A 24,547-nucleotide genomic window follows, 5' to 3' on the forward strand; every position below is an offset into this window, starting at 1 on the left:
TTTGGGGGGTTTGGATGTGTGGGTGGTGGGTTTTACTGTTGGGGGGTTGTTTGTATTTTTTATTACAGGTAAAAGAGCTTATTTCTTTGGGGCAATGCCCCGAAAAAAGGCCCTTTTAAGGGCTATTGGCAGTTTAGTTTAGGCTAGTGGGTTTTTTATTTTGGGGGCTTTTTTATTTTGATAGGGCTATTAGATTAGGTGTAATTAGTTTAAATATTTGATAATTTCTTTTTTATTTTGTGTAATTTAGTGTTTTTTTTGTTTGTAATTTAGTTAATTGTATTTAATTAATGTAATTTATTTAATTGTAGTGTAAGGTTAGGTGTTAGTGTAAGACAGGTTAGGTTTTATTTTACAGGTAAATTTGTATTTATTTTATCTAGGTAGTTAGTAAATAGTTAATAATTATTTACTAACTAGTCTACCTAGTTAAAATAAATACAAACTTGCCTGTGAAATAAAAATAAAACCTAAGCTAGCTACAATGTAACTATTAGTTATATTGTAGCTAGCTTAGGTTTTATTTTACAGGTATTTAGTCTTAAATAGGACTTATTTAGTTATTAATAGTAGGTTTTATTTAGATTTATTTTAATTACATTAAAGTTAGTGTTTGTTAGGGTTAGGGTTATGTTTAGGTTTTAATACCTTTAGTATAGTGGCGCAGATTAGGGGTTAACAAGTGTAGGTAGGTAGCGGCGACGTCGGGGGCGGCAGATTATGGGTTAATAACTGTAATGTAGGTGGAGGCGACGTTAAGGACAGCAGATTAGGGGATAATAATATTTAACTAGTGTTTGCGATGCCGGAGTACGGCGGTTTAGGGGTTAATATGTTTATTATAGTGGCGGTGATGTCCGGAGCGTAAAACCCATAACTACTGACTTTTCAGATTACGGTATAGATCTTGACGGTACTGGCTGTACCGCTCACTTTTTGGCCTCCCAGGCAAACTCGTAATACCCAAGTCCCATTGAAAGCTGTGGTAGTTACGTGGCGTTAAGGCCAAAAAAGTGTGCGGTGCATCTAAACCTGCAAAACTCGTAATACCAGCGGTAGTGAAAAAGAGCCTTAATGCTGCTTTTTCACTCATACCGCAAAACTCGTAATCAAGCCTAGTGTTAATAATACCTCAAAAGAAATTGGAATAAAAAATAACAGCAGACATTGGGCACAACAAAGCTATAGACCAGAAAAGGCCAAAAATGTCTCTGCACTGCCGGTAATGACCGGCAACTCATTCAAATGTCACTCAATAACAGTAGGACCTACAAAATGAATTGGACATGGCAGCTGGGGTGAAGTGCAGAGTGAGAACAGTTTAAAATATGCTCCTAGAGGCAGGGCTGAAGTTGCCCAAATCTAGAAAAAAATCCATTAATCAATGAGAAGAAAAGAGGAGCCAAGCTGAGGTTTGCAAAAGACCATAAGGATTGGATCATAGAGGACTGGAGTATGGTCATATTCTCTGAGTAGACCAATTTTCAGTTTTGCCCTATACCTGTTCTTCTAATGGTTAGACGGAATCTTGGAGAGGTGTACAAGGCACAGTGTCTCGCACCCACTGTGAAATGTGGTGTATTGGTAATGATCTGGAGGTGCTTCAGCAAGTCTGGAATCAGGCAGCTCCAGCTTTGTAAATGACACATGAATCAAGCCACATACAAGGTTATCCTAAAAAAAATCTTGCTTTCTTTTGCTCAGACAATGTTCCCCAACTCTGAGGACAATGTAAAGTAGTGAGTGTACAACCTGGATAACAGTGTAAATTTGTTGTCCCCTCAAAATAACTCAGCACACAGCCAATCATGTCTAAACAGTTGGCAACAACTAATTGAAAAATCAGGGTTATTCCAACAAATATTGATTTCTGAAATCTTTCTGAACTCTTTCTAAGATAAAACATTACTATTGTACTGTTTAAAAATGAATATGAACTTGTTTTCTTTGCATTATTTGAGTTCTGAAAGCACTGCATCTTTTTTTTGACCAGTTGTCATTTTCTGCAAATAAATACTTTAAATGACAATATTTTTATTCGGGAGAAATGTTGTCAGTAATTTATAGAATATATCTATATGAAAAAAAAAAAAAAATATATATATATATATATATATATATATATACAGTATCTCACAAAAGTGAGTACACCCCTCACATTTTTGTAAATATTTTATTATATCTTTTCATGTGACAACACTGAAGAAATGACACTTTGCTACAATGTAAAGTAGTGAGTGTACAGCCTGTATAACAGTGTAAATTTGCTGTCCCTTTAAAATAACTCAACACACAGCCATTAATGTCTAAACCGTTGGCAACAAAGGTGAGTACACCCCTAAGTGGAAATGTCCAAATTTGGCCCACAGTGTCAATATTTTGTGTGGCCACCATTATTTTCCAGCACTGCTTTAACCCTCTTGGGCATGGAGATCACCAGAGCTTCACAGGTTGCCACTGGAGTCCTCTTCCTCTCCTCCATGACGACATCACAGAGCTGGTAGATGTTAGAAATCTTGCTTTCATTTGAGGATGCCCCACAGATGCTCAATAGGGTTTAGGTCTGGAGACATGCTTGGCCAGTCCATCGCCTTTATCCTCAGCTTCTTTAGCAAGGCAGTGGTCGTCTTGGAGGTGTGTTTGGGGTCGTTATCATGTTGGAATACTCATGCACTCATGCAGGCCCAGACCATGACACTCCCACCACCATGCTTGACTGTAGGCAAGACACACTTGTCTTTGTACTCCGCACCTGGTTGCCGCCACACATGCTTGACACCATCTGAACCAAATAAGTTTATCTTGGTCTCATTGGGCCACAGGACATGGTTCCAGTAATCCATGTCCTTAGTCTGCTTGTCTTCAGCAAACTGTTTGCAGGCTTTCTTGTGCATCATCTTTAGAAGAGGCTTCCTTCTGGGATAACAGCCATTCAGACCAATTTGATGCAGTGTGCGTCATATGGTCTGAGAACTGACAGGCTGACCCCCCACCCCTTCAACCTCTGCAGCAAAGCTGGCAGCACTCATACGTCTATTTCCCAAAGACTACCTATGGATGTGACGCTGAGCATGTGCACTCAACTTCTTTGGTCGACCATGGCGAGGCCTGTTCTGAGTGGAACCTGTCCTGTGAAACCGCTGTATGGTCTTGCCCACCGTGCTGCAGCTCAGTTTCAGGGTCTTGAAAATCTTCTTATAGCCTAGGCCATCTTTATGTAGAGCAACAATTCTTTTTTCAGATCCTCAGATAGTTCTTTTCCATGAGGTGCCATGTTGAACTTCCAGTGACCAGTATGAGAGAGTGTAAGAGCGATAACACCAAATTTAACAAACCTGCTCCCTACACTCACTACTTTACATTGTAGCAAAGTGTAATTTCTTCAGTGTTGTCACATGAAAAGATATAATAAAATATTTACAAAAATGTGAGGGGTGTACTCACTTTTGTGGGATACTGTATATATTTTATATATTCCCATTAATTTAGAAAGAAGCAATAGAAAATAGAAAAGTTATAAAAAATAAAGGATGCCCTAGCCAGCACTCTCCGTAACATAACACATTTATAAATTAAGGATCAAGAGCATCAAGATGATCAGAGCCAGCACACGTCAAAAACAGACGTCTAAAAAAAATATAGATAATAATACGTATATAATACACCTAAATTCAATAATAATAATTTAGATGTATTATATACATATTATTATCTTTATTTTTTTAGATGTGATTAATTTAATAAATGTATATTTTTTATAGACGTCTGTTTTTGACGTGTGCTGGATCTGATCATCTTGATGCGCTTGATCCTTAATTTATAAATGTGTTATGTTACGGAGAGTGCTGGCTAGGGCATCCTTTATTTTTTATAACTTTTCTATTTTCTATTGCTTCTTTCTAAATGAAAGGGAATAACTTATCTTGATGCCCCCTGTGCACCCTGGGATATAGATGTATTTTTAGTTATCCTGGGTTCTCTATTTCACATTAAACTAGTTTGGGGTTTTCTTAGAGCTGATGTGGTCACTTTATTTTATATATATATTTATATATATATATATATATGTATATATATATATATATATATATATATATATATATATATATATATGTATGTATGTGTGTGTGTGTGTGTGTGTGTGTGTCTATTTAAAAACAAGAACAACATTTTCTTCTAAGTGAAGGACAGGAATTTCAAGTATTTCTATTAAAAACACATTAAAACATTAGGAATGAAAAAAATGATATTGCATGTTTAAAGGTATTTGACTGGAAAGGGTTTAAAAGTGTGTGTGTAAATATATATACATATATATATATATATATATATATATATCCAAAGGCAGAAAAAGGCACTCACTGTTCATAATAAAATGTAACTTTTAATATGCAAAGATTAAAACGACATAACGTTTCGGTGTTCACATAACACCTTTGTCAAATGTCAAAAAATAGTTATAGACAACTTAATGCCCAACCACTCACCTATCATACCTTAACACACATATCCTTATATACAATATCGCTTGGCGCTCCTGTACGCTGATCTGCCCCGTGCGCAATGACGTCATGACGTCGCTGCGTCGCGTAACGTGACCACATGGTGTCACGTCGCCCAGTCAGGCTACCATAGCAACCGGTATACAATACCACCATAGCTATATCGGGCTAATAGATCCCGGTTTCAAAAGTGAATGGGCATACCAGCCCATCACTAACGTACTAGGCACTACATATTGGTCTATAGTTACCGACCACAGCAACACGTATTGCTCACAGTGAAGATCACGTGACAGGGGCGCAAACCATTAAAAATCATAATCCAGTGTAATTACAGTTTAAAAAACAATCAATCATGGATAGCAGGGACATGTGAATGATGCATTGGTCTAATAACAGCAAATCTACATGGATTGAATCAGAACCAATCCAATTCATCTGCCTAAGATATATTATTCCCCCACTATTTTTCTGCGTTCTAAACACATATTTATTCTTGCCTCCTGGAGCATGATCAGAAACCCGTAAGGACCCACTAGGATGAAAATCCATGTGAATAGTTCTGGGTGACTTAGCATACATCCATCATTGGTAGGTACTGTTGAAGATTCATTTGTTGTAGAACGGTCCAAAGTCAAGGACAGTATTCATATATATATATATATAAATAAATATATATATATATATATATATATATATATATATATACTGTATATATAAATATATATATATATATATATATATATATATATATATATATATATATATATATATATATATATATATATATATATATTGACAGGTATGTATATACATACATATGTACACATATAATCACATAAATACACATGTATACACATATATAGACGTGTATAAATGCACACAAACACATATTTAGACATATATATATATATATATATATACTGTATATATATATGTGTGTGTGTGTATATATGAGTGTAATAGTTTCTTTTAATATGTTTTATATGTGCTAACATCCTTTATTTACATAATGATTAGAAGACGGAGAACATGCTTGACTTGCATGAAGTCATTCTTTTTGTGTAGGTGTAAGTTAACGTTGTGTTAACGCTTCCATTCGATGTCGGATTTCTAAAAAATTATGCTGTAACAAGTTTGTTGCTATGGTAACCTGACCTTACACTATAAAATTTATGTTTAATGTCTGCACCCCTTATCTGTGATTGCCTCTGGAGAGAAACAAAAACAACAACACATTAAATTAATTTAAAAATGTAATGGAATAAGAAATGTTTTATCACATTTTTTAATTTATTGATTTATTTAATGTTTAGTGCTGCCCTTAGCATAGCCCTTGTAGGAATTAAGGAGATTATTTTTATATGTAAATACATATTGATATTTAAATTGGAACATACCTGGGCCCACAATAAATATTACAAATAACAATAAATTTATAAAGTGAAAAACTTACTTTCAGCTAGATTACAAGTCTGTGCGTTCGTCTTTTAACACTGAAAATATGGTCATTTCAGAATTAAAAAAGCACCGCAGTCATTACAAGTCTTGTCGGTATAGGTGTACCACAAGCCTTTTAGCCTGTAAAGCAACGTCAGTACCGCACACATAAAAATGACGTTTTTTCATGGGCTTCCCTTAGCGCTGGTATTATGAGTTTTGCATTCTGGCTAAAAAAACAGCATTACAGCCTAAAACGTCAAGATCCGTAACGCCATCAATAGTCATTAGTTAGGAGTTTTACGCTACAAATCTGTAACTAAACTGCTACAAAGTACACTAAACACCCATAAATCCTATTGGCTGTTCAAAACAGCCAATAGAATGTAAGCAGTTCTCATTCTATTGGCTGATTTATCATCCAATAGAATTAGAGCTGCTTAAATCCTATTGGCTGGTTTGAAAAGCCAATAGGATTTTAGCAGCTCTAATTCCTATTGGCTGATTCAAGTCTTTCAGCCAATAGGAATGCAAGGGACGACATCTTGGATCACGTACCTTGTATTGAAGATTCAGTGTACAGCGGCGACCGTATGAAGAGGATGCTCCATGTCAGATATCTTCAGGACGGACCCGCTCCATGCCGCCGGGATCAAGATAGAAGATGCCACCGGGATGAAGATTGAAGAGGCCGCCTGGATGAAGACTTCTCGCCGCCTGGATGAGGACTTCTCCACCAGGATAAAGATCGTTCAATCGGGACTTCAAAAACTGTAAGTGCATCGTCAGGGTTTTTTTAGGTGTTTTTTTTTTTTTTTAGTTTAGGGTTTGGGCATGTAAAAGAGCTAAATGCCCTTTTAAGGGCAATGCCCATCCAAATGCCTTTTTCAGGGAAATGGGTAGCTTAGGTTTTTTAGATTTTTTTTTTATTTTGTGGGTTTGGTGGGGTGGGGGTTTGTAATGTTAGTGGGGAGTTGTAATTTTTTTCATTAACAGAGCTGATTTCTTTAGGGCAATTGGTAGTTTATTCTAGAATAGATTTTTTTATTTTGGGGTGTATTTTTAATGGGTATTAGAATAGGAATAATTTTTATTTTTTTGGACAATTTTGTTTGTTTTTTGTAATGGTAGGCTTTTTTATTTTTTGTAATGGTAGTTTTTTATTTTTTGTAATTTTAGGTTTTAGTGTAAGGTAGCTTAGGTTTTATTTGACAGGTAATATTGTATTTATTTTAACTAGGTAGTTATTAAATAGTTAATAACTATTTCCTAACTAGTCTACCTAGTTAAAATAAATACAAACTTACCTGTGAAATAAAAATAAAACCTAAGCTAGCTACAATATAACTATTAGTTATATTGTAGCTAGCTTAGGTTTTATTTCACAGGTAAGTATGTATTTAGTTTTAAATAGGTATTATTTAGTTCATAATTGTAATTTAGCTCTATTTAAATTATGTTAAAGTTAGGGGGTGTTAGGGGTAGGGTTACGTTAGGGTTAGTTTTAGGGGTAGGGTTAGGGTTAGGTTTAGGGGTTAATAGTTTAACTTAGGTTGCTGCAATGTGGGAGGCTGGCGGTTTAGGGGTTAATAGGTTTATTTAGTGGTAGTGATATGGGAGGCTAGAGGTTTAAGGGGTTAATAACTTTGTTTAGTTGCTGCGATGTCGGGGAGCGGCGGAATATGAGTTAATAACTTTAGTATAGTTGCGGCGATATCGGGAGCGGCAGATTATGGGTTAATAACTTTAGGTGGCGGCGATGTTGGGGGCAGCAGATTAGGGGTGTTTAGACGTAGGGTATATGTTAGGGTGTTAGGTTTAAACTGTATTTTCTTTTTCCCCATTGACATCAATGGGGCTGCGTTACAGATCTTTTCTTTCCACGATCGCAGGTGTTAGACATTTTTCTGACCCGCTCTCCCCATTGATGTTTATGGGGAAAGCGTGCACAAGCACGTCAAAACAGTGCTTGTGTTTGGTGCAGTATGGAGCTTATAAGCACCATATTGCCCGCACAAGCCTGGTTTTTTGAAACTTGTAATGGCAGCGCTATAGGGGATTAAATAACGCCACTTTTGCTGCGTTCGGTTAATTTTCCTTTAGCGCTCAAAACTCGTAATCTAGGCGATTGTTTGTAAACTTTAATATCTCAATGGAAAAGAGGCCTCAAAAAGCTTATTGTTTGGCTTCCAACAGCAATTTTATCATACTAGAACCTCTCAAAAACCCATTTGCGGCTCAATGGAAATGAGCCAGTACATGTGTGTATTTTAGACTATCTAGTTCAGTCTATTATATATGGACTCAGCCCTGAGTGGATAATTTGTGACTTTTAATGTATCTTTTTCTATTAACTTTTTTTTTTTATCTATGTGTAAACAAGATGGTGGTTGATCAGGAATCCTTTATCATACACAGGTGATTTTTAAGTTAGAGCTTGTTAACAGCTCTATCTAATTTTTCTTATTAAGAAAGTAATTTTAAAGTGGGGGATCTATTGTGCAGTAATTTGTTTGCCTTTATTTTTGAGATTTAACTACAAGGACCAAGGAATGGCAGAGAAATATTTCCAATGAATTGACAAAGTATGCAGAAACATAACCTTTATTTTTGGTCACATCACATTTATTACATTTCATAATCTATATTATGTTATGAGTTGTGATTTCAAAAACTAAATAGCTTGTGATATAATCGTGTATGTTTTTTGTTATGATTGGGGCATTTACAGCTAGATATTATACTATTGTTTAAATATAAATGTTGTGAGTAAAAAACATCACACGTAAAATATACACAAACAAGAACATTTCTTATTTAAAATGTTCATGGAAATCCTCAACATAACATTTTCAATTACATATTTAAACCTGTTTTTGACTAATGAATAGGCAAAAGTCCCCTCAGTTTTGTTAAGAATTTCCAAAGCCAGGAATTTCATGGATTTTGTGTTTTAGCGAGAATGTTAAGGGATATTAAACTCAACACATTCCTATAATGCATATGAAAAAGTATTGCAGGATACCTCTGTGGATAAATTGCTCACGGGATATCAAGGACAACTCCTACAATTTTAATTGTGGACAGTGTTTTTAATTCAGGACAGGAACATCTATTAAAAAAACTGTAAAACATTTTAAAGTGTCCTGTACTATATATCCACTACCAATGTTTGTATGCAGATGTCTTTAGCAGGAGTTCACTAGCTCATCATTACCTCTATCCATTTCTTCTTGCTACATTAATTTGTATATTTGTTTAAATAGGCTCTGCTATTTCTTGCCTTCTCTAGGTCTCATCCTCTGGGAGACAGTCTCCATCAAAGAATGCAGTGAATGGAAGTCCTTCCAAGTGTCCTCGTTATATGAAAATACGGAACTGGGAAACAAATTCTATGCTACATGACACACTACATGTCAAGGCTTCTATGGTAAGGATGGTTTCTGAACCAGAGAAGCAAGTGCTGTAAATTAGTATATTTTCAAAACAGGTAATATTTTTTTTTCAGCCAACGCCATGTTCACCACACATTTGTATGGGTGCTGTTATGACTCCCCCACAGCATGTCCGCAAACCAGAAGATATTCGGACAAAGGAGCAACTGCTTTCTCTTGCTAAGGAATTCATTGACCAGTATTACTCTTCAATTAAAAGGTAAGCAACTTCATGAGTAGAATATCCAAACATGTATTTCAATGGAATGTTGAACTAGTATAAAGCCACATGCAAGGCTTTTCAAAGACCTCACACTGCTTTATGCACAACTTCATGAGATCTCTTGTCTCACTAATGAATATAGGTGGGTCTGGTGCATACTGTGGTGTTAAGCTTTCATTCTTTTAGCACCCCAAACCTCAACAATACCAACAGCCCTGAATTTGCAAGGCAGACTTAATTTATACATGTCCAGTGCATTGTCTGGTGCAAGTATATAATAAACGGTAGATGACTGGTCTACACAATTAAAATTTAATGTTGTGGTTTGCTTTGCTAACACTCCAGTTCTTTAGTTTAGACCAAACCCTAAAATAATCACATCCGCTTTATATGGCATGCTTGAAATTTGTATGCAAAGCTCTTACAAACACCCTGACCAGTTGTGGCTCTAGGAAGTGCTGGGGAGTGTTAGACATCCTAACTATTATTTTAGCACCCTCTATTTTCAGAGGTACCAGCAGCCATACATTTGCAAGGCAGGACATTTTTACTTGTCCATTGCTCTACCAAGACAAGAAGAGTGTAAATGAGTTCAAAGTGGGGACTTAAATAAGGAAAAAAGACCCCCAGAACCACCCCCCAGTTTTGTACCTTTGTGTAAACCTTTGTGATAACTCCCAAATGTTAAGATCTAGGACAATTCCTGCTCCTAATAATTAAACCTGACTGACATGAACACTTTTGTTGCAGGCTCTCACTTAAATTATTAGGTTCCATTCACCACTCATCAAAGTGTGAATTTGAATTGATAAAATACATTTTTCTTTCATTGTAAAATCAGATAGCATGACCTTTTTTGACTCCTGACTTAAAATATTATTACATTTTTCCCTCATGAAGGTTTGGTTCCAAAGCTCACCTAGAACGACTAGAAGAAGTAACCAAGGAGATTGAAGAAACTGATACCTACCAGCTGAGAGACACTGAACTTATATATGGGGCTAAGCATGCCTGGCGCAATGCATCTCGCTGTGTTGGCAGGATCCAGTGGTCTAAACTTCAGGTTAATTATAAGCTTCTAAAAAAGTGATGCGTACACTCCTCAAATATCAACTCGTTTGTCAACCATAAAACATGATATGTATAATACAGTGTTAGAGAGAAGGATAATATACATTATTGGATATTTAAATATGTCCCTACACAAACATTTAAAAATAAATATCTTCAAAACATTTAAACATTCATTTTAAGTTTTCAAACTATAGGGTCAATTCCAATATTTTCGATGTTGGAAAAAAAAGGAAACAAACTTTTTTGTTTGTTTGTTTTTTGTTTTTATTGCTAACAAACGGCTAGATTACGAGTTTTGCGTTATGAGTGAAAAAGCATCATATGGCTCTTTTTCACTACCGCTGCTATTACGAGTCTTGTAGGTATAGCTGTACCGCACACTTTTTTGGCCGTCACGCAACGTAACTACCGCACTTTTTAAAAAGTCCTTTTTCAATGGGATTTCCACAGTGCCGGTATTACGACTTTGCCTGTCCGGCCAAAAAGTGAGCGGTACAGCCCATAACTACAAGATCCATACCGTAAACTGAAAGTCAGTAGTTATGGCTTTTACGCTACAAAGATGTAACATAAAGCTCATAACTAAAGTGTTACAAAGTACACTTATACCCATAAACTACCTATTAACCAAGGCCCTCCCGCATCACAAACACTAAAATAAACGTATTAACCCCCCTGGACATCGCCGCCACTATAATAAACATATTAACCCCTAAACCGCCGTACTCCCGCATCGCAAACACTAGTTAAATATTATTAACCCCTAATCTGCTTCCCCCAATGTCGCCGCCACTATACTAAAGTTATTAACCCCTAAACCTCTGGCCTCCCACATCACTAACACTAAATAAATATATTAACCCCTAACCCTAACACCCCTAACTTTAATATAATTACAATAAATCTAAATAAAACCTACTATTATTACCTAAATAATACATATTTAAGACTAAATACTTACCTGTAAAATAAACCCTAAGCTAGCTACAACATAACTAATAGTTATATTGTATCTAGCTTATGTTTTATTTTTATTTCACAGCTAAGTTTGTATTTATTTTAACTAGGAAGAATAGTTAGTAAATAGTTATTAACTATTTACTCGCTACCTAGTTAAAATAAATACAAATTTACCTGTAAAATAATACCTTACCTAAGTTACACTAAAACCTAACATTACACTAAAATTAAATAAATTACATTAATTAAATACAATTAACTAAATTACAAAAAAAATAAACACTAAATTACACGAAATAAAAAAAGAAATGATCAAATATTTAAACTAATTACACCTAATCTAATAGCCCTATCAAAATAAAAAAGCCCCCCCCCCCCAAAAAAAAAAAAAAAACCTAGCCTACACTAAACTGCCAATAGCCCTTAAAATTTTGCGGGGCATTGCCCCAAAGAAATCTACTCTTTTACCTGTAAAAAAAAATGCAAACAACACCCCAACAGTAAAACTGTAATTTATTTAATTTTAGTGTAATGTTAGGTGTTAGTGTAAGACAGGTTAGGTTTTATTTTACAGGTAAATTTGTATTTATTTTAACTAGATATTTAGTAAATAGTTAATAACTATTAACTAACTAGTCTACCTAGTTAAAATAAATACAAACATAGCTGTGAAATAAAAATAAAACCTAAGCTAGATACAATATAACTATTAGTTATATTGTAGCTAGCTTAGGGTTTATTTTATAGGTAAGAATTTAGTTTTAAATAGGAATTATTTAGTCAATGATAGTAATTTTTATTTAGATTTATTTTAATTATATTAAAGTTAGGGGTGTTAGGGTTAGACTTAGGTTTAGGGGTTAATATATTTATTTAGTGTTAGTGATGTGGGAGACCAGAGGTTTAGGGGTTAATAACTTTAGTATAGTGGTGGCGGCAACGTTGGGGCGGCAGATTAGGGGTTAATACATTTATGTAGGTGGCGGCGACATTGGGGGCGGCAGATTAAAGATTAATAAGTGTAGGTAGGTGGCGGCGATGTCAGGGGCAGCAGAATAGGGGTTAATAAGTGTAATGTAGGTGTCGGCGATGTCGGGGCAGCAGATTAGGGTTTAATAATTGTAATATAGGTGTCGGCGATGTCAGGGGCAGCAGATTAGGGGTGTTTAGATTAGTGTTATTGTTTATGTTAGGGTGTTAGGTGCAAACATAAATTTTCTTTCCCCATAGGAATCAATGGGGCTGCGTTACAGAGCTTTACGCTCCATCATTGCAGGTGTTAGGCTTTTTTTTAGCCGGCTCTCCCCATTGATGTCTATGGGGAAATCGTGCACAAGCACGTAAAACCAGCTCAAAGCAGCACTGGTATTTGTGTGCGGTATGGAGTTCAACACTGCCATATTGCCTGCTAACGCCGGGTTTTGGCAAACCTGTAATAGCAGCGTTATTAAAGGTGAGCGGTGGAAATAACTTGCAAGTTATTACCGAGCCGCTCATAACGCAAAACTCATAATCTGGCCGAATGTGATCCCAATATTTCTGTGTCAAACACAGCCCAAATTGTAAATGCAAAATACAGTCTCCCACAACGGCACTCAGAACTGCTGATAATGGATGTCAATCACTGAAATACCAAGTGCAATTGGATAGAGTGGTGTTTTGTTTTTAAATATGTTAAAAGTTTTTTTTTTATTCTTCATTCATTAAGAAGACCACATTTTTTTGGTGAGATTTTAATCTAAAATCAAGAAGAGCACTGTGGAATATTAATTTCCATAAATGCAACTTATCTCAATTTCTAAAATGGGATTTTAACAGTTCTCACACTCAAAATCATAAAACTGCTAGGTGACAAGGTTTAAAATGTTGCCAAAAATTTGCAACCCTCTTACAGAACAAGATTTGCATTTTCTAAATATCTATTACTATAAGGAGATGGTAACAAAATGTTCTAGATACTGGAAATCACTTTTTTCAAAATATAATTTTTAAGACTTCTATTTAATATAAAAACCTGTGCAACGGATCTAGGTTGTTAATAAACAGGATGAAATGGCAAATGGTTAAACTCTGATCACAGAAACACAATTGCTGATAGATATCTGTTTATGACAATGACATTTATGTGAATCACAAAAATGTGAATATGAAATAAAAAAAGCATTTTAAGAATACAATTGCTAAATGCCATTTCTAGATGTAGCGGTGGTGATTTTAGTTTTCTTGTGTTTCCTGCAGATATCATTTGAAAATACTGTCAAATATGTTAAACACCAGATGACCACTTCATCAACAACCTTGGTGTGCTAAATTAGATGTATAGATTTTGTTGCAAAAGTGCAAAACTTGTGGATGAGTTTCCCTCTATATCCTCAAATCTGAACTTTTCTCAGTAAAGAAATGTTATGGCTTGGATTGTGACCACTCAGAACTTTAAAAATAAGGGAGCCGGAAAAAGGTGATAAACTGAATCACAAATAATTGGAATTGGCCCCAATGATTGTTAGATTTAGTAGCAATCTTTTTAGACATGCTTTGAAGGGTACCTCTTCTCTTTCTCAAATCTAAAGTTTTACTGCCCTGCTTAAGGGGATATGAAACCTAAAACATTAATTTCATGATTCAGAGAGAGAATACCATTTTAAACATCATTCTAATTTACTTCTATTATTTAATTTGTTTTATTATTTAGGTAACCGTTGTTGAATAAATATAATTGCACATGGCTGAGCCAATCACATGTGGCAACTATGTGCAGCCACCATGCAGCAGCTATTGAGCCAATTTAGAAATAATTTTCAACAAAGGATAGCAAGAGAATGACGCAAATTAGATAATAATAGTAAATTGGAAAGTTGTCTAAAATTGAGTTGAAGCTGTTTTGATTTTGATGGCAGGAAGTGCAATATGTGTACAAGGGGACCACAGGACCTAATTTTTCATGGAATAATAAGCAATTCTCCCACTCCTTTACTAATACACACAGACATGTCACATGTATTAACTCCTTAAGCCTATTAAAAATGATTATACATACTGTAAAAAATATAGATATATTATATGGATTATTGAGAATATTTTACACTATGTATAATACTTTAAAATAAAAATTTTTATTAATATTTTTATTAGTTTATAATTAATATTTCAAAAGGCGTATTGAAGATAACAATAGTTCAAGTGCGCTAACCCAACCGCGTTAGTCCTAAATTGCAAACCCCTATGCGCATTACGCATATTTTACATTTCTATGTTCTTTTCATAGAACATAATGTACCACTCTTAATCTAGCCCTTAAGAGGGCAAAACGTTATTCTTGGGGGGTTTTTAACAAACACTGATGCACTTGGTAACAATAGTTTACACTTTTAAAATGTTAATCTACTGTAAAAAAAAATGGTAGAGCATGATCTAAAGCCATCCAGTTTTAATTTGCCACGAGCATAGGAAGTGAATGTTAAAACCATGTGCAGGTGAACATGAGAAAAAGAGATTTTGTGTAGCTTAGAAAATTCAGTGAAATCACCAAGGTTATAAAAACATTAAACAAACACTTTGTTAAAAGAAAAAAAAGTTATATAGCTGTCCCTTAGGAAATACTTAATACAAATTATTATGAATGTATCTGCAGCAGGCTATGGTCCATATTTATCAAGCTCCGTACGGAGCTTGAAGGGCCGTGTTTCTGGCGAGTCTTCAGACTCGCCAGAAACACAAGTTATGAAGCAGCGGTCTAAAGACTGCTGCTCCATAACCCTGTCCGGACAGTAATCGCCGGAAATCAACCCGATCGAATACGATTGGGTTGATTGACACCTCCCTGCTAGCGGCCGATTGGCCGCGAGTCAGCAGGGGGCGGCGTTGCACCAGCAGCTCTTGTGAGCTGCTGGTGCAATGTTAAATGCAGAGAGCGTATTGCTCTCCGCATTTAGCGAGGTCTTGCGGACCTGATCGGCACTGTCGGATCAGGTCCGCAAGACCTTTGATAAATAGGGGCCTGTGTGTTTAAAGTTATCAATTCAACACAAATATGCTGCTACTATGCTTCTGTGTTTACACTACTGTATTATAGTGCGCAACTTGATATTACAGGTCCATGGTAAAGCGTGTTTACCAGAGAAGGGTTAGTGCAGCAAACTTCACTCAAGCGCAACCTATACTTTCAATGGATATAGTGAATATGCTAACTTCCACTCATACAAGTTGAAGGTTATAGTTGAAAGTTATAGTTTGTGCTTGAGCGAAAGCTGAAACTACGCTAGAATATTTAGCGTGCCTTTGGACCTAAAGTAAAGTTTAAGAGGCCCATTTATCAAGCTCCGTATGGGCAGACATCACCGCAATTCAACCCGATCGAGTACAATCAGGTTGATTGACACCTCCCTGCTTGCGGCCCATTGGCCGCGAATCTGCAGGGGGCTCATGCGCTAACTCTTTCCTTTCAATTGTAATACGCGTGCTAATGTGGCCACGATAATTTCTTACTTTGAGCGCAGTTAGTGCATGAGCGGAATTTGTTTTTAGCACAACTCTTGTAATCTTGCCCTATGTTAGTAATACTTTCTGTAAACCCTAAATTAGTTGTGTCGATCTAAGCACAGTTTGCTAAATATGTTTTTGCAGTCAAGTGAAACATGAAGATAATTTTTTTTTTTTTTTTACTAATTTAGGTGTTTGATGCTCGGGACTGTACTACTGCTCATGGGATGTACAATTACATCTGTAACCACATAAAATATGCCACAAACAAAGGCAACCTCAGGTTAGAGTTTCTTTTTTCATTTATTGGTAAAGGGTTTTCATAGTCAGGGCTGGAAATATGCATTTGTCACAGGCTAGTAAAAAAACTGCAATGAACACGTTAGAAATTAAACCTTTAACAATATGTGAAGTAAGTTTGTTTTAACATAAATTACTTTAAATTGCAAATAACTGGTGTGACCCCTCTTCATAGATCAGCGATAACAATATTCCCCCAGAGAACTGATGGGAAACATGACTTCAGGATTTGGAATGCTCAGCTAATTCGCTATGCAGGATACAAGCAGCCTGATGGTTCGGTTCTGGGAGACCCCGCCAATGTGGAATTAACAGAGGTAATCATACAGACGAGCTTGATTTCTGGATTTGATCAGTAATGTACATGCAAAGTTATAGGATGGAACATGGGTCTACAAAAAATGGTTATTTTATTGAGATGAGATCTGAATCTTATCTGGAATTTTCTATCATTTAGGGACCAGTTGAAGGCAGGGAGTAGGAATCCGGTCTGAGGATTTTACTGTTACCATTGGAAATTTTTATTTCAATTAAACAGCTAATTGCACCAAAGACGTTGTTGCACATTATTACACTACTTCCTTGGTGGTAGATTTACCATAGTGCGAGCAGACATGATACAATGTAGCGTATCATGTCCGCTGCACATCGATAAATGCTGACAGCATACGCGGTCGGAATTTAGCATTGCACCAGCTAAATTGTGAACTTCTGGTGCAATGCCGCCCCCTGCAGATTCGTGGCCAATCGACTGCTAGCCGGGAGTGTCAATCAACCTGATCGTCTTCGATCGGATTGATTTCTGTCCACGGCCTCAGAGCAGGAAAACGAGTTATGGGGCAGCGGTCTTTAGACAGCTGCTTCATAACTACTGTTTCCGGCGAGCCTGAAGGCTCGCACGGAAACAGGGGCATCAAGCTCCATACGGAGCTTGATAAATTGTCCTCTTGATGTCTATTTCTGAGCTTCTCCAAGAATCTAGTTAGCCAATCACAAGAGGCAAATGTGTGCAGGCACCAATCAGCAGCTAGCTCCCACTAGTGAATGATATGTGCCTATTCATTTTCAACAAGGGATACCAAAAGAACAAAGCAGATTTGAAAAAAGTTAATTTAAAAGTGTCTTACAATTAATGACATGTTCTATCTGAATCATGCAAGCTTAATTTTGACTTCCCTATCCTTTTAAGACCCATTTAACTCTAAAGACCTGATATTCAAACGCTCAGTTGAGATGATCTAAGAATTTTTGTCAGTCCGGCTAGGCCCTTATAAAAATATAGAAACACAAATTGTATCTTGATAAATAAGTTTATGTAGAGGGTCTAAAAAAAATCCCAAAGATTTTGTGTGATTTCTCTCCATGCCAGCGAGGTTTTGAATATCAGGCCCTAAGTCACCTATTGGCATCACGTGTAGGGAGCATTAATATTTTCCTCTACTCATCTGGGCCCCCCATAAAGAATGTAAGGGGAATAGGTACTGTGTTTATAAAACCAAGCAGGGCAATTCTTCACACTCAAACTGCAATATTTTAATGATATACAAATATTGCTAATACACATTTGTATACCAAAAAATGGACCAGATTACAAATGGCACGCTATTTAGCTCATGTGCAAAAACCACCAGAAGTTAACTTTTTTTCTGCGCAGGTTCTAACACTTATTGCAAGATATTTCTTTATATATCTGATGTATTTTTTGTAATATATATATATATATATATATATATCTATATATATATATATATATATATATATATATATATACTGTATATATATATATATATATATATATATATATATAGTCCGGCCACTTTATTAGGTACACCTTGCTAGTACCCTCTGATGAAGTGAATGTAATTCACGAAACGCGTAAGGGCACGCCCACTTCTGACGTCACTTCCTGTCCAGGGAGACCAAGCTTCAAACACTCCAGCAACGGACCCCATCCGGATATTGTGAGCTATCTAGAGCTCAAAATACCACAAGGAATCATCATCTAGCTGTATTTACAGCAGTTCATGTAACTATTTATTACGGTTTTCCATCATAAACACCAACTTATCCACCTGAACTCTGGGAGCTTTTCAGAGCTCAAAACCACCACAAGGAATTTACCTCCAGCTGTACTTACAGCATCCTATACCACAATATCACTAATTTTTATCAGCTAGCTGTTTTTGCACCAGCCCTGATAAAAAAAACTCACTACCGGATTTAAAGAAATATACTATATTTCATCTGCTCACCTATTTCTGTCCCTGATCTGGACTATTATCAAAGAGGATTTCTGTTTATCATTTTTTATTGGACATTGGAAAATAAAAGTGTTTTTATTTTAAATTTCACTTTGTGTCCTTGCAAGCATCATTTATACACATCTCATGAGTGCTGCAATTAATATCCACAATTGATCTCATAGTATGTAAACTGAGCACTAATTGGTTTGCATACATAAAGTTTATACCATACTCCAGAGAGGAGAAGCCTTTCAAGTATAAAGAAGGGGAAAATAAATAAACAGCAACAAGGAAAGAAATCCAGCAAAAAGAATTAAAGTGTCTCTACCTAACTCCAGAGAGGAGAAGTTTGTCTGAAATACCAACATATTTCTACTCCAGGGATATCAAGATTTCCACCTGCTAAAAGTTTCTGCATACCAGCTGGAAACATCTTTACCACAGATAGGGATTACATCCCCTCCATGCTTCCAACATACCTCACATGTTTGAGGTTAAACAAGGTGAGCGCATTTAAATCTCACGTTTAGTTTTTGATTGCCTAGTACTGACATACTGCACCATAAATTGTTTTTGTTTTTCTCCATTCTATGTGCGCTGAACTCTGAAACTCAACTATATATATATATATATATATATATATATATATATATAGTAAGCAATTTCCAGTTCAGCCCACCAGTAGCCAACTCGCCTGGGTGCAATGATATACCATGAAATAGAAAGCAAAAAGATGCACTCTCAGGACTTTTCACAAAAAACAATTTAAAAAAACGTTCCATTAAATTGGTTTTTTGTGAAAAGTCCTGAGAGTGCATCTTTTTGCTTTCTATATATATATATATATATATATATATATATATATATATATATATATATATATATATATATATATCTATACCTATATCTATCTATATATATATATATATATATATATATATATATATATATATATACTGTGTATATATATATATATATATATATATATAGTCCGGCCACTTTATTAGGTACACCTTGCTAGTACCAGGTTGGACCCCCTTTTGCCTTAGATTCAACAACAAGGTGTTGGAAACGTTCCTCAGACATTTTGGTCCATATTGACATGATAGCATCACACAGTTGCTGCAGATTTGACGGCTGCACATGATGTGAATCTCTCGTTTCACCACATCCCAAAGGTGCTCTATTGGATTGAGATCTGGCAACTGTTGAGGCCATTGGAGTACAGTGAACTCATTGTCATGTTCCAGAAACCAGTTTGAGATGATTTGAGCTTTGTGACATGGTGCATTATCCTGCTGGAAGTAGCATCAGAAGATGAGTACACTGTGGTCATAAAGGGATGGACATGGTTTGTAACAATACTCAGGTAGGCCATGGCGTTTAAAGGATGCTCAATTGGTACTAAGGGGCCCAAAGTGTTCCAAGAAAATATCTTCCACACCATTACACCACCCCCACCACCACCAGCCTGAACCGTTGATACAAGGCAGGATTAAAGCATGCTTTCATGTTGTTTTTACGCCAAATTCTGACCCTACCATCTGAATGTCACAGCTCATCAGACCAGGCAATGATTGCCAATCTTCCAATTGTCCAATTTTGGTGAACCAGTGCGAATTGTAGCCTCAGTTTCCTGTTCTTAGCTGACAGGAGTGGCACCCGGTGTGGTCTTCTGATGCTGTAGCCCATCTGCTTCAAGGTTCGACGTGTTGTGCATTCAGAGATGGTATTCTGCATACCTTGGTTGTAACGGGTGGTTATTTGAGTTACTGTTGTCTTTATATCATCTTGAAGCAGTCTGCCAATTCTTCTCTGACATCAACAAGGCATTTTCGTCTACATAACTGCCGCTCACTGGATATTTTCTATTTTTCGGACCATTCTTTGTAAACCCTTGAGATGGTTGTGTGTGAAAATCCCAGTAGAGCAGCAGTTTTTTAAATACTCAAACCAGCCCGTCAGGCACCAACAACCATGCCACGTTCAAAGTAATTTAAATCCCCATTCTTACCCATTCTGATGCTCGGTTTGAACTTCAGCAAGTCGTCTTCACCATGTCTAGATGCCTAAATGCATTGAGTTGCTGCCATGTGGTTGGCTGATTAGGAATTTCTGTTACCAAGCAATTGAACAGGTGTACCTAATAAAGTAGCCGGTGAGTGTGTATATAGATAGATAGATAGATAGATAGATAGATAAATAGATAGAGATTTATACTGATATGTATAGGAATATCTATTTAAAAATACATAGAACATTTTTCCTATGTGAAGAACACTGGAATGTAAAATATTTACAATACATACACAGTAAAACACATTCACCTAGATTACAAGTTTTGCATTCGTGTTTTAAGAGTTAAGTGTGTGTTTTATCAGCGTTAAAACAGCACTGCAGCCATTACAAGTCTTATCGGTATAGCTGTACTGCAAGCCTTTTAGCCTGTAACGCAACGTCAGTCATGCACATGTGAAAATTAAGTTTTTTAATGGGACTTCCATAGCGCAGCCATTACAAGTTTTGCGGTGAGGCTAAAAAGCTTACGTTCCAGCCTATACCGACAAGATCCGTTTCGCAATCTGAGAGCAGTAGTTATGAGTTTTACGCAACAAAACTGTTACATAAAATTATAACTAAAGTGTCACAAAGTACACTAACACCAATAAACTACCTATTAACCCCTAAACCGAGGCCCTCCCGCATCGCAAACAATATATTAAAGTTATAAACCCCTAATCTGCCGCTCCCTGACATCACCGCCATTAATAAAATTAATTTACCCCTATTCCGCCGCTCCCTGACATCGTCACCACTATAATGAAGTTATTAACCCCTAAACCGCCGCCCTCCCACATCGCAAACACTATTTAAATATTATTACCCATAATCTGCCATCCACCCACATCACCCCCACTATTCTAAAGTTATTAACCCCTATTCCGCCACTCCCGACACCGCCGCAACTATAATAAACCTATTAACCCCTAAATCACAAGCCCCCACAGAGAAATATACTAAATTAAACTATTAACCCCTAAACCGAAATCCCTCACATCGCAATAAACTCATTTAAACTAGTAACCCCTAAACCTAACACCCCCCTAACTTTATATTAAAATTACAATTTCCCTATTAAAATTAAATTAAAACTTACTTGTCAAATTAAAAAAACTAAGTTTAAACTAACAATTAAACTAATATAACTATTAAACTAAAATTAAACTAACTACCAATTAAAGAAAACTAAAATACACATTAAAAAAATCCTAACACTACTATCTAATTACAAAAAATAAAAAATACTAAATTACAAAAAATAACAAATACTAAATTACGAAAAATAGCAAACAAAATGATCAAGAATAAAAAAATTACACCTAATCTAATAGCCCTATAATAATAAAAGCCCACCCAAAATAAAAAAAAACCTAGCCTACAATAAACTACCAATAGCCCTTAAAAGTTCTTTTACCTGTAAAAAAAATAAAATACAAAGACCCCCCAACAGTAAAACCCACCACCCAACCAACCCCCCAAATTAAAAAAAACCTAACTCTAACAAAAACCTGTTACCCATTGCCCTGAAAATGGCATTTGTATGGGCATTGCCCTTAAAAGGGCATTTAGCTTTTTTGCATTGCCCTGAAAAGGGCATTTACCTCTTTTAAGAAAAGCGCAAACCCTAAACTAAAAAAAAACCCACCCAAAAAAGTTTAAAAAAACCCTAAACCCTCTTTAGGTACTCACAGTTGTTGAAGTCCCGCTTGAACGATCTTCATCCCGGCAGCTTCATCTTCATCCAGGCGGAATCTTCATCCAGGCAGCTTCATCTTCATCCATCGCGGGACCGGCATCTTCTCCATCCCTGCGGAGGCGAATCAGCCAATAGAATGAGAGCTGCTTGAATCCTATTGGCTTTAGATAGTTTTTTTTAATTTTGTGGGTTTGGGGGTTTGTATTTTTTTTCAGGTAAAAGAGCTGTTTAACTTAGGTCAATACCCTACAAAAGGCTCTTTTAAGGGCTATTGGTAGTTTATTCTAGATTAGGTTTCTTTTATTTTGGGGTGTTTTTTTGTTTTTTTTAATGGGTATTAGAATTAGAATAGGAATAATTTTTATTATTTTGAATAATTTGTTTGTTATTTTGTGTAATGTTTTTTTTTTTCGTTTTGGGGTGGGTTTTTATTTTTAGATTAGGGGTTGGGCATTTCATAAAAGAGCTGAATGACATTTTAAGGGCAGGACAAAGAGCTGAATGCCCTTTTAAGGACAATGCACATACAAATGCCATTTTCTGGGCAATGGGTAGATTAGGTTTTACTTTAGTTTTATTTTGTGTGTTTGGGGGGGTGGGGGTTTGTATACTGTTAGGGGGTGTTTGTTTTTCTTTTGTAGGAAAACAGCTGATTTCTTTAGGGCAATGCCCTACAAAAGGCCCTTTTAAGGGCCCACGAAAAGGCCCTTTCAAGGGCCCTTGGTAGTTTATTATAGATTAGGGTTTTTTATTTTGGGGTGGGTTTTTTATTTTTTTTAAAATGGTATTAGAATAGGAATATTTTTTATTATTTTGGATAATTTCATTTGTTATTTTTTGTAATGGTAGGTTTTTGAATTTTTTGTAATTTTAGTGTTTTTTATTTTTTGTAATGTTAGGTTTTAGTGTAAGGCAGCTTAGGTTTTATTTCACAGGTAAATTTGTATTTATTTTAACTAGGTAGTTAGTAAATAGTTAATAAATATTTACTAACTAGTCTACCTAGTTAAAATAAATACAAACTTACCTGTGAAATAAAAATAAAACCTAAGCTAGCTACAATATAACTATTAGTTATATTGTAGCTAGCTTAGGGTTTTTTTCACAGGTAAGTATGTATTTAGTTTTAAATAGGTATTATTTAGTTAATAATTGTAACTTTAATTTAGCTCTATTTTAATTATGTTAAAGTTAGGGGGTGTTAGGTTTAGGGTTAGGTTTACGGTTAGGGTTACGTTAGGGTTAGGGTTACGGTTAGGTTTAGCGTTAGGTTTAGGGGTTAATAGTTTAATTTAGCTTGTTGCGATGTGGGGGGCTGGCAGTTTATGGGCTAATAGGTTTATTTAGTGGTAGTGATGTGGGAGGCCAGAAGTTTAGGCGTTAATAGCTTTATTTAGTGTGGGCAATGTTGGGATGCGAGGGAATAGGTGTTAATAACTTTATTATAGTGGCGGTGATATCGGGAGCGGCAGATTATGGGTTAATAGATTTATTTAGGTAGCGGTGATATCAGGAGCGGCAGATTAGGGGTTTATAACATTATGTAGGTGTCGGCGATGTCGGGGGCGGCAGATTAGAGGTGTTTAGACGTGGGGTTTATGTTAGGGTGTTAGGTTTAAACATAATTTTTTTTTCCCCATAGACATCAATGGGGCTGCGTTACAGAGCTTTTCATTCTGCGATCGCAGGTGTTAGGTTTCTTTATGTAGGTATATATCCATTATAGCCCTTTCCATTCAAATATCTTGTCATATACCATGTACCTTTTAACCCTTAGCATTATTATTATTTTAATATTTATATGAATTATTATTATCAGATAGTTTATATATGAGTGTTACACTTTATTGTAATGTATTTATGGTGTGTTTAGTGCAACTTTTAATAAAGCCTTAAACCTTTACGCGAGGACTTCAGTTGCGCTAACCAGATGAAAGCAAACTAAATTTGTGCCTGTGCGGTCACGTTTAATTTCAACTTGTAATATGAGAGCAATTTAGCCCAGGTGCAAAATTTCAGTATCGCGTGGGTGCTAACATTAGCGCGCCACTTGTAGTCTAGCCCAGTATGTTATATTTGAAGAAGATACAATTAAAATAATATCAATATTGCGAAATGTCCTATTTCTCTACATG

At 35.9% G+C, this 24,547-nt stretch overlaps 1 protein-coding gene across 2 annotated transcripts in view; it reads left to right on the plus strand.

Moving 5' to 3' along the window:
* NOS1 (nitric oxide synthase 1) overlaps positions 1-24,547 on the plus strand; it is a 131,763-nt gene that overhangs the window by 30,307 nt on the left and 76,909 nt on the right. For both annotated transcript variants that reach the window (XM_053700503.1, XM_053700501.1), the window contains 5 exons: positions 9,235-9,372; positions 9,451-9,596; positions 10,500-10,662; positions 16,304-16,395; positions 16,588-16,729. In XM_053700503.1, the coding sequence (XP_053556478.1) occupies positions 9,235-9,372; positions 9,451-9,596; positions 10,500-10,662; positions 16,304-16,395; positions 16,588-16,729 (681 nt within the window). The remainder of the gene's footprint in view (positions 1-9,234; positions 9,373-9,450; positions 9,597-10,499; positions 10,663-16,303; positions 16,396-16,587; positions 16,730-24,547) is intronic.

The sequence above is a fragment of the Bombina bombina genome, chromosome 2 (assembly GCF_027579735.1).
Source record: "Bombina bombina isolate aBomBom1 chromosome 2, aBomBom1.pri, whole genome shotgun sequence".
Classification (NCBI taxonomy): Eukaryota; Metazoa; Chordata; class Amphibia; order Anura; family Bombinatoridae; genus Bombina; species Bombina bombina.